General features: G+C 37.5%; 1 protein-coding gene across 1 annotated transcript in view; it reads left to right on the top strand.

Moving 5' to 3' along the window:
- PREX1 (phosphatidylinositol-3,4,5-trisphosphate dependent Rac exchange factor 1) overlaps positions 1–10,108 on the top strand; it is a 119,925-nt gene extending 109,817 nt beyond the window's left edge. The window contains exons 33-41 of the mRNA XM_035900120.1: positions 8–74; positions 1,157–1,256; positions 1,900–2,043; positions 2,707–2,821; positions 3,269–3,335; positions 4,106–4,293; positions 4,988–5,090; positions 5,648–5,715; positions 7,886–10,108. Coding sequence (XP_035756013.1) covers positions 8–74; positions 1,157–1,256; positions 1,900–2,043; positions 2,707–2,821; positions 3,269–3,335; positions 4,106–4,293; positions 4,988–5,090; positions 5,648–5,715; positions 7,886–7,928 — 895 coding nt within the window. The 3' untranslated portion in view covers positions 7,929–10,108. The remainder of the gene's footprint in view (positions 1–7; positions 75–1,156; positions 1,257–1,899; positions 2,044–2,706; positions 2,822–3,268; positions 3,336–4,105; positions 4,294–4,987; positions 5,091–5,647; positions 5,716–7,885) is intronic.
- Positions 10,109–11,815: the final 1,707 nt, after the last annotated feature.

Here is an 11,815-nt window from a genome sequence, read left to right as displayed (position 1 = left end):
GCAGAAAATGGCTGGAACAGATAGCAGCCACTGGTGTTTTACTAAACTACCAGTCTCTTCTCTCCCCGACTGTGGTAAGATGAAGAGTTGTGGTACCCTTAGGTCTGCTCATGCTTGTCTATATGCTTCTCTGCCACTCACAGCACAGCCAGAGCCCTTCATTCTAGCAGCATGTTTATACTCTCACTACAGCAACCTCTGGAGATTCCGGCTGCTGACAACCATGTGCCAATATTCCATATCCAATCATTTTCTTCTCCTCACAAGTACTGGACCCACTGTCACACTAAACCACTAAAGGAATCTGTCTGCCTTTATATTTGGAGTAATGCTGCATTTAGGGAGGTTTTACTGCTTAGTTGTTGGTGACACATGTGTGGCCTGCCATCTTCTGGTGAAAACACGTATTTCAACAAATCGGTGAAAAAGTTCTGAGTATTTCAAGAGTTCAGACAACATGAAAATCTAGGCTTTTGTTCATACACTGGACACTTTTATAGACTAGATAGACTTCAATCTCTCTCTTGCTTCCGTGGTGCTGGTATTTGAGGCACCATGTTGAAGGAGGAGAGGAGCTGGTCTTGCGTAGTTCATCTGTACCTAATGAACAGATAAGCCACAGCTATGCTAAATAAGCTACCTTAACTGTAAAAATGTTAAGAAAAAAGGAGCATAAAAAAGACAAGTAGCTCTGACACTATAGAGAAGCAACATTTTTTTTGACTTTGTAAACATTGTAGATTGAGCGTGTTTTTTTTTTTTTTAAATACAATCCAAACTATATGCGTATGTAACTAGTATTTCCTCACATTGCATGGAGTGTATGAGCACTTACTTTGCAGTAACTGATAGGCTGTTCTTCACATTTGTAGGCATAGAGGAAAGTTTGGAGAAAGAGATCCCTTCAAACTTACTCAGTCTTTAAACCTCTCTATTCTCTGTGAATCACATCAAATGACATCTAAGCAAAGGGTAGCTAAACTTGTTTCACAAGGTTAAAGAGCCATTGGTAATTGCCTGACTGGGATGGGGTTAATGGAAAGCTCCACATTCTAGGTTTCCTGAAGCAAAGCATGCCCATAACAACTATACCTTCCTGCCATTATCTCTTTCTGGCAGATTATAACCTGTCTATATCTGTTTCTTTGCTCTACAGAAGGAGGAGCGTACCATGCTGGAAGACATCCAGGTCACTCTGACTGAACTGGACAAAGTTGCCTTCTATTTCAAGCAGCTGGATGAAAGTCTTGTAGCAAGTGAGTATTCTGTGTTTCTTTGGAGCTCTTTTTTTATTGCTTGTTTTATGGGGTAATATTCTACATGATCTAACAGACCATATCAGACCTGGGGAGCACCGAGCAGCTTCTCTGAAGCACTGTTGCATTCCCTCAGCTTCCACTGCAAACACACAGCATAAAAAGCAGGACTGGCATCGTGGGATGCTGGTGGCATGTTCTGTGATTTGTAACTATGGTGTGTCCTAGTGTACTTTACCTTTGCACGCAGGGAGATATGACAGATGATGAGCAGTTCCTGACCAATGTTTGTAATTCACCACATTACCTAAGGTAGAAGGACTGTCCCTCCCCAGCTTTTCTGTGTCCCACCCTGCCAGATCTCTCTCCATGTTTACTGACTATGAGATGAAACATGATGAGATTTTAATTATTAACCATGTTTATTGTATTAGTATCAAACATCATGCTAGGTCATGCTAACTGTGTATCTTTTTAAGGATAATATTTCAGAGCCTGCATTCTCTCAATAAAGGCTCTCCCTTATTCATCTACTGGTGGAGATGTGAAATGTCATTAGATAATGTGACAAACCCAGATAGCAATGGTTTCACGTTTCCCCTGCTGTGGTAAAGCAGCAAGTGTTTTATCTTTATTTCTCCAGATACTCATGTCTTCTACCACATCGAAGGAAGTCGTCAGGCCTTGAAGGTTATCTTTTATCTTGACAGCTACTACTTCTCCAAACTGCCTTCTCGGTTTCAGAACGGGGGAAGCTTGAAACTGCACACGGTGCTCTTTACAAAAGGTGTCTATAAAAAGCTTTCTTGAGAAAAATAAGCTAACTGACAGTGTTGAAAGATTCAAAATAAAGAATGACCACAAAGCTCTTGGCATAATGCAGCTGAGAACTACAGACATATTTAAGAAGTAGATGTTTCTTTTCTAGGAAGACCTGGGGAGTGCTAAATTTTAGAATAAGACACAGTCATGAGAACAGGATATGCCTGTTTGAGGCGCTTTTATGCCTTCCTGTAAAGGCCATAGAGACATTATATTGGACTACACAAACAGTCTGATCTAGTACGGTATCAGGAGATGTTCCCATGCTCCAGAGAAGTGTTTTTAAAAGCATACACCATGACAGAATCCTCTGGGCTGGAAATTGACTTGATAAGCAAATATTCACACCAAAACACAATACAGGAAATTTCCTTCAAGGGAATATTAATTGGGAGTAATTGCTGTTAGATAGAATTTCTTTCTGTGAAGCTCACCTTTATGATACTACCACTATATTCCCATACTGGGAAATGCATTATATTTATGCAGTAACAGAATCAACATGATCATGAACATCAACATGATCCAATGGTCATTTGCTAAGCAGTGAGATGATACAGAGATAAATAAACAAATGAATAAAAAGAAAACCAATAACATAGGTTTAGTAAAATGTTTTTTTCTTCAGCTCTGGAGAGTATGGAGGGGCAAGCGCAACTGGCTGGCTCATCTGTAGAAGAACTTCCCCAGCAAATTAATGGTATTTCACTTGAAAAAGTGCAGCAATACTACCGTAAACTCAGGTATTCCATGTTTCTCCTTTGCCTTAAAAGACATTGAAAAGAGCTCTCCTTGCTAAGGACCTTAAAATGTAATGAAAAAAAGATTCTGTTCCTGGTGGTTTCTTGTACAAATATGATTCTTGGAGACCCTTATTGTGTGGGAAACTTGTTAATTTTCTTCCCATAATTAAGCTTGTTCTGAAGTAGTGCACTGTACAGGATGAAATTGCCACCTAATTTGACTTCAGAATTTTGTGCAGAGCTAAAATCACATTAAAAGGGGGATTTGGAATATTTTAGTACAGACTCTGTAAATTACTGCAGTCAAAATGGTTCAATAAGAAAGCAGATCTTGAAGTACAAGATTTTTAGCATAGCCTTCTCAGATGTTTTATACAAGATAGTATACATATATGTGCTTGAAATGAGACACACCAACTAATGTAGTTCTTGCTGGCCTTTTTGCAGGACATTCTACCTAGAGAGATCAAACTTGCCCACTGATTCCAATACTACTGCAGTGAAAATTGACCAGGTATTGTTATTGTGTTTATTTCTACAATAAATTCTCTCATAGAAATATTATTTCTATGTCTCTAAAATCCCAGTCATGGGTTACCCATATGGCAGGCCCGTACAAACCCAAACTTCATGTAAAAAATGTTCCCTCACTAAAGAAGTTACCTGAATTTCTCTGAAGCTTGGCTACAGTTCTTTTGTTTAGAAGAAAATGTGCAGAACTGGGGTAGACACAAAACCCTTAACTTAAGCAGTAAGATTCCATGTCACCCTGACTGCCCCTGCTAAATATGGTATCTGATGTTAGACAGAATGAATTAATTGTCCTCTCCCACAGATGCATGAAAATGAACATACATTCAATTTGCAAGTTATGCTTTGTTCACAGTTATAGAAGAAAACAACAGGAAAATAGTACTTCCCAGCATCTCATATAAAGGCAGTCTGCCTAACTGGGACAGGTGACATATGGGAATATATGCATGTAAGGTGTTGAATACTACTGCAGGGAAGACAAAATCAGAGACTGTCTTTGCAATTGTAATGTACATTGTAAGCAATCTACGTGATTTGTGGTAACTGCAAAAAATTGCCACGAAGCCTAAGTAATTGTTTATATTTTTCCACTTCCAAAATTGATATATATTATTAATAGTTGTTACTGTGTGGCTGCTACAGTTGTGTAGATTATTGCGCTTAGACATAGGATAAAGAATTGTACATGTCATTATAACTGAAGGTGTAAGTATGCCACTGATGCATTTTTTTTTTTATTGCTTTGTTTAGCTCATTCGCCCCATTAATGCAATGGATGAGCTTTGCAGGCTGATGAAGTTTTTCATTAATACAAAACCAACCCAGCCAGGATATTCTAGCAGTAACACATCAGGAGCTGGCCTGCTACCTATATCCTCTGAGCTCTGTTACCGACTTGGAGCCTGTCAGATTACTATGTGTGGCACTGGGATGCAGAGGTGAGATTTAAGGAACCTATGTGTTACTGGTGTGATGGGAACTTTTGTTCTTTCTAGCAATTTGAGCAATATATTTGATTCAGTTCAAAGCAGTAGAAAGGTGGATTGTGAGGGAATATAATAAGGAATTAAATCTACTGCTGTCTTTAGTTTAGGGTAGGTTGTGACTTTTAATACATTTGTTAATAATGAATATTGACACACAAACTTTTTTATGTTTCAGTGCATCAACTAATGTAACTGACTGAGTGATCTCATTGCATATAACTTTCAGTCAACATTGCCTTCAATCACACACTGAAAGTCTAGGAAGTTGCTCAAAAATAGCTTTAGAATCTTTGTGTGTGCAAGCATTGATTCTAAACACACCACTGTTCTTCCAGTGTCTCAAAATCATTGACTAAAGAAAAGATTCATTTGTAAATAACTTTATATAAATCAATGCAGAAGAGCAGTGAAACATAGCCCTGTAATAGTGATGCTGGAGACTCAAACAACTGCAGTATCTAGGTGTAATGGGACTGAAAATTCAGGAATGAGGTAATTTCATAGTTTTGTAAGTAAAAAAAACCTAAAAAAGTAAGTATAAGAACACTAGCTAACAGAAATCATACATAACAGGTGTCTTGTACATACCTATTTATACATTTTTAAGTATGATCTGTGATTTAATATCTTTTGTTCCCATGTTCAGAAGTACATTGAGCGTGTCCCTGGAGCAAGCGGCTATACTGGCTCGAAGTCATGGACTTTTGCCCAAGTGTATCATGCAAGCTACAGACATCATGCGAAAGCAAGTAAGTATTTGGATGTGTGTCTGCTGCATGCCACTGTTTTCATTCCAGTAACATCATTGTACAAACACCAGTTTATTTTGATGTGGCACTGTATTTTACACACTACAAACCCATATAACCAAACTTCTGTTAATGTCTGAATAGCTACACATATATTTGACAGGAACAAATAAACTTTTGCATGTACAACCACTACAACAATTAAAATATATGCCTTAGTGTACATTATTTAAAATGTGTGCCTTGATGGTTAGAAAGTAGAGACTATCCAGTATATCTAAGCTGATTTCTGTATATAAAAAACCCAAGTCTCAATCAGAGTGTTAAATAGTAGAAATTCCCTAGTGCTAGACAGCAGTGCTTGTAAAGTGCTTTGGGACTAATTCCATCGTTTAAGTAAACACAGATGACTAATGTATCCACCCAATGGATTCCAAATCTTCTAAAAGTAGTTAATGGATTCTCAAATAGAAACCATATTCCCATTATAATATTTTCCCCTAAGGATCAGATGCTTTATCGATACTGTCAGTACCATAAATTCTCTGTTTCCTTAGGGACCAAGGGTTGAAATCTCTGCCAAGAATCTGAAAGTGATGGACCAAATGCCACAGTGTGCACCTCGGTAGGTTATTATGTATTATGCATTTTATCTGAGTGATGGTTTTATGTTTCTGTAACGATTGTGGAGTTCCTGTTATAATCAAAGATCTCTTAGTAGCAATAGTGGAAAAAAGAAAAATCCTGTGCTTCTTTCTCACTGTACTAAACTAAGTAGATTAGTCAGCTTTGCTGCTTACAATTTGCAGATCATTAACTTCAAAGGTTTCTGCATTTTCTGAATAAAGCATAACTTATCAGAGAGAAGGGTCTTTTTTGGACTGTTGCTGTGAGTTGGCAAAGCTAGCGATTGACAGCCATCTGTGGAATGCTTAGAAAAACTCCTGAATGGCGAATCTGACTGCAGATATGCAAAGATAATTCATAGGCTAATACTGTTGTGCACTTAGAAGAGCTTGACTGTTGAGTTACGGCAGAGCAGGTTTAAGAGCAAGCACTTCAAGTCAGAATAACCATACAGTAATGTAGCTCTGAGGAAGATCAGTGGCCCAGAGGACAACTTTGAAAAGCACTGTACATTTGTGAATCCTACTGCACCTAACGGGAGCTAGAGATGTTCATCATCTCTCTCTCCAGGATAAGAATACCTTTATTTTTACGGAAAGTATCTCTTTCTGGTCAATTTCCTCCAATTTTGTATGTCAGAGAGAAAAGAATATTCTTTAATAAACTGTAACACAGCATTTTCCCACAACGTTAGTAACAAATTGTCATGATTTAGATGGCAATATATACAGAATCAGTCTGTACAAATATCAGAGAAACTTCTGATTCTACTCTTGTTAATGGCATTGTTTACATGAAGGCAAAACAGTTCTGGCATGCAGGAATCGGCATCAGAAAAGATCCAGTAAAGTCTGTGCCATCCCTTCAGGTAGAGTGCGCATATTTGCTACTGCTAGAGTCCTCCAAAGAACATACTAGTTCAGTGCCAAGAAGACTTCCTTAAAACACTGGTATCTTATTCACCCATTAAGACTTCAGAGTTAGTCTAAACAAGGCCCACCTCCTTTTTTTCCTTCTTCAAAATGTTTATAGGAAATTATTTTAAAATGTAGAGACTGTGATGATGCATACTGTAACAGTCTGGTCTTGGTTTATTTTCTCAGAAACCTTAAAAAGAACAATACTTTGCATTTAGAACCTTATCCTTCTGTTGGATTGTAATTGCTGTTTCAAAAAGGAATAAAATCTGTGTTGTCTGCATTGCCTCCTGTACCATGTCCCCAGTGTCATGCATCAGTGTTCTAGCAGCATGGTTATTTTGCCTTATTAATGGCCATACATTACTTTGGTTCTATTTTTATGACAATAACAGTATGCTGCGTTCAAAAACAAACAGCTTTACAAACAAATCATAAGATGAGGCATTTCTCTTCTTTTGTATACACAATGACAAATTCCAGGACTGTTTACTTGGATTATTTCAGGGCAATGAAGCTCAGATACATGTGTTCCTACTGGACTCCATCATCATAATGTGACATAAAACTGTGCAAAGTTAAAAAGAGATTTGGTGAATTAATTAATTCAGGATTCTCAGGATTATATTTCCTAGCATTGAGGTTTGTCAAACTCTGTAATCTTGAAAGAGAAGTTGTAAAAGACTTGAGTTTACTCAAATGTAAAATAGAAAAAGCCAAGAAAAAGCTGCCACAAAGTCCTATCTGAATGACAGTCAAGATGCACTTACATTTAACCACTGGTCTCGATTTGCTAATCTTGTGATTCAAAAAAATTCTCTGAAAACATGATTACTAATTTTAAAGTTTGTTCGACCATGGCAACAAGCAAATACGTTCTTTTACATGTTTGGTATCCCAATCTGTGTGAGGGGTGAACTCTTTTGTTCAGGAAAGATGCCGCACTGGGTTTGAAACAAAAGAAGTAGAGAGAAGAAACTTTTGAAGACCCAAACTGGCCCAAAGTTAAAAGGGAGTGATGCAAAGTCTCAAATAGTATTTAAACAATGATTATAAATACTGTAGTTAATAAATCACTAGTGGCAGTTCTAAAGTTGCAATTATTAAAATTAAAAATAGTGGTATTCTTGATACCAGATTACCTCTAAAGTTTGCAGAATGACAAAGAAGTTGACTCTCATATACTATGCCGGTAACTTTATGTTATCCCCCTTATGATATTTAATACCATCCTCTTCATCTGCCTTAAAGACTCTATAGGTTGTGCCAGCCACCTACAGATGGGGATTTATAAAAGTCAGAGGCACCTACATTGCAGCGTCTTTAAAGCACTCAGCTATGAGCAGCCCTGTCTGAGGACCCACGCTAACTGACACTGATGGTGCTGAATCAAGAGAGGAAGAGACACTGCTCTGGTTTAGTAGGTCATGAACCTTCTGGACAAAGGCACCGGGAATCTGCCTTTGAACTCCTGCAGCACGTGCAGGGGTTCTTGTGTTTCTTTGACTTCTCGAAGGAATTCTTGGAACACCACAGAGATGGATGTTACTGCCATTTGCTAGATGCCTGGAAAAGTGACAATAATATTTCAAGAAAGCGCAGTTTTACTGATGACTTGTTTGTGCTGCCACCTAAAAGTTGTGGACTTCAAGATATGGATTGGTTAAGAAAATGCAGATTGATGCATACCTCTCTCCCTGTACTGCATCTGGCATCCATTTAATTGCCAGCATAACTTTGGTCAGCATCCTTGAGCAGTAGCTTCATAAACACCACTTTTTCATCAACTGACCTGCACTTTTAAACAACGAATAGCACAATCTATGGTTTATTCAAATACGAACATAAAGAATTTCTCTGGAGTAATTTTCCACTTCAGCCCAGTGAGAACCAATCTCTCTATGCTGCAGAGTATACATTCCATAATACTTCTTAACATTACTTCATTTTACTTACTGTAGCTTTCAGGTTTTTGATTAAGTCTTTTTACTAATGCCCTATTATGTACTCCAGAAATACAGTATTATTTAAGAGAAGAGATTGGGAGTGAAGGATTTTAAAGTAAACTTTACAAAGGAAAAATACAGTCTTATAATCTGATTATTTGAACAGATGTAGTTTTTAAAACAGGTCAGAAGAACTATACTTATTTATGTGGAGTGGAATATGTGTTTTCGATCATGTTGTTATATATACAAGATTTAAATAAAAATTATATTGTTTAAAATGGGACCAATATGCTGGCAATTACACAGCTACTCCCAGTTTACTGAAAAAAAAATCTACATTATTTAAAATCTTTCAATATTTAAGTAGCCTTTAATACAGTTATTAAGATGTATTAGGGATGCTTTTAAGTTAAAAAAAAAGGAATCGTGTATATAATGTACTTTATTTTTTTCTTGTTTGAAAACTTGTTCTCCATTCTGTCAGTATTATCCTAAGCACAGTAATTTTTTCCAAATTACTGGCTGAAACTAATTGAAACATGTCAGCAGTCTCAGGACAGAAATAATGTTCTTCTGGAGTGAGTGCCTTAATATGACCACCAATCCCTAACAGATTTCAGTTCAGGTGTCAGTAGAAGGGTGTATGGGAAACTACCGTTCCTCTGTTTCTCCACAGCCTCGTTTAAAACAGTTCATAGTTAGGAGATCCAGAAGTGCTTTGCAGTGATGCATAGTCTAGAAAATACAGGTTTGGGGTTTTTAGTTATGATGTTGTTTGGTTTTTACCTGGCTAAATTTTACTTCATTAACATCCAAACCAACTCAAAAACTAAAATTAGATTTTTTTCTATTTAGATATGAAGGTCTCTTAAATTTTTTAATCTACACTTCAACACAAAATGGCTTATGACAAGTTTGGGGATGCAGATTGTTCTGAACCTTGTTTCCTAATTTTTAAATTTTTTTTCTCTTCACTCACAGACTGAAATCACTTTGCAGAAGGAATGTGTTTTGTTTAATCTCTTGCTTTTAACTGTTTCCTCTGACCTACAGCACCCTGTTGCAGGGAACTAAGACAACCCATCAATCACCATCTGTCGGATACAGGGGTTTGTTACTGAGTATCCATTTTGTACTGCAGCCAGATGAGCAGATCATTATTTCAATGCACTTTTTGTTAATTTTAGAAGAGTTATTCTTGCCATTTGCTGTTTGAAGAAGAAATGGATGTTTATTTACTGAATCCTCAACTTAAGATGTACTTAGTAGTATAAGAACTGTTAGGAACATCCAAAAATAAAAAGAACACATAGGCCAAGATCCTTGTTTTGTCTACATCAGCTCTGTTCAGCGGAACTGCAGCAACTTACACAGCCTGGTACACACTTATGCAGTCACTGTAAACATTAAAGATGCATAGAAGAGTATCTGAGGGCATTTACACTGTGCACTGTTTTACATTGAAATGTATATGTTATTCTCATTGAAAACGTGATAGTTTTTATTAAAAGTTGGTTTATATTATAAGGAAAGAAGGTATGATCTTATCTTTCTGTTATACCCTTTAGTTCCGTAGCTCTAATTTCTGTTGAACACTTTAAGTTCTGGTATTTGTATAGAGCGTTGAGCGGTCAAAAGTTTAAACTCTAAGGGAAAAGTTGTTTTCGATATCAGCTCAACCTGGCAATGTAGAGCTAAACTCTTCCTGTTTGTGCAGTGTCAGCCGCAGATGTGGTTTCACTGCAGACTTCCTATCAAACTAGAAAAGAAAAACTGCTGTGATGCTGTAAAATTGCAAGGTTTGAATCCAGTGCTGGAAAAAACAGGTTCAAGTGGAAAAAGAGGGCAATGCACAAGCCAACCTGCAAGTACAGAGTAGATTAGGTCTGCAGAGTTTCCATGGCTGAAAGCAAAGTAAGAATCAGGCCTGCCACAACCAATCAATTGCAAATTTCATAGCTCTGGAGCATCTGATACACCAGAAGGTTGAAAAATATGGAAAACACAGTCGAGATGGAGAAAATGGAAACTAGCAGCATGATGATGAGGTGTGTAAGCAGCTGGCTAAAGGAAAGAAGGTAACACTGAAAAGAAAGTGGGGGTTGGGTGGCAGCTGCAAGTGGAATTTCTTATGCATCAGTCCTGTAACTGAATTTGCTTAGCATTTTCATTGATCGCTGAAGCACAGATACTACGAGCCTGGGGTTGCTGTTAAATTTGGAGGCACTAATCTAGAGAAGGCTTGGGGTACACGCACAAAAAAAACCAAACCTGGAAGACTTCGAATACTGAATAAATGAATGTGATGAAATTTCACAGTACAAATATTAGACATGCACTTGAAGATTGAACAAAGTATTTTGCTATATTTCTCATTAACTGATAATAAAAGGCCCTTGGTTATAGAGTTTGTCACAAGATGACTCAGATGCAGTTTGATAGAACCATGAAAGCTCAGCCTGCACTGGGAGACAGATTTCCATTTGGGAAGGAGAAGCGTTCAAGCCACTGTGCAGAGGCCAAATAAAGTGAAATTGCAGTAACAAGATGTTGAGGAAACATACTAAAATGGTATCAATAAAGGGGGTAAAACTCTGCAAGGTAAGACCAGGAGAGCTTGATTTATTTAGCCTAAGACACAAGTATAACTGATGTCTTTATAAGAAGATAATAATGAGAAAGGTAAAGACAGTTCAATCTAAACATAGATACAGCCACAAGGAAAAAAAGGAGTATGAGCAGTCAGGGATAGATATTGGCTGAAAATTGCTCTGGACCCTAGAAATGTTTTTTTCCCAATCAGGCTCCGACAAAAAAAACTTTTACAAAGGGGCTTGTAAAAGATGAAGCAGTGGTGTCTAGATTCCCAGGAGAGCCTCTCTGAGGTGGACAAGGCGGCCCTTCCCAATCCAGACCCATTGGCTGCAGAAGCTGTATTTGGTCATGACAAGAGATAGTGTGAACAGTCCCTGCTTTGTCTGATTTTGTCCAGGGCATTTGCAAAGGTGTAAACTGCTTTTCAAACCCGGGCCTTGGCTTTCTGTTAGCGTTAGACTTATTCATATTCCAGTATTAATTTGCAGGCTGAAATACTGGGATTTTTAGATGAGAAACCACAGATTTAGACAAATATGCATCTCATTTCTATTTAGAATAAAAAAACTTTGAAAAAAAAAATGCACCTGGACTCTGGAAAATTCTTTTTCCTCTGTCATATTTTTCTTATCAGCAA

This window comes from Egretta garzetta, unplaced genomic scaffold (assembly GCF_000687185.1).
Source record: "Egretta garzetta isolate BGI_Z169 unplaced genomic scaffold, ASM68718v1 scaffold178, whole genome shotgun sequence".
NCBI classification, from domain to species: domain Eukaryota; kingdom Metazoa; phylum Chordata; class Aves; order Pelecaniformes; family Ardeidae; genus Egretta; species Egretta garzetta.
This window is presented reverse-complemented; position numbering and strand designations above follow the sequence as displayed.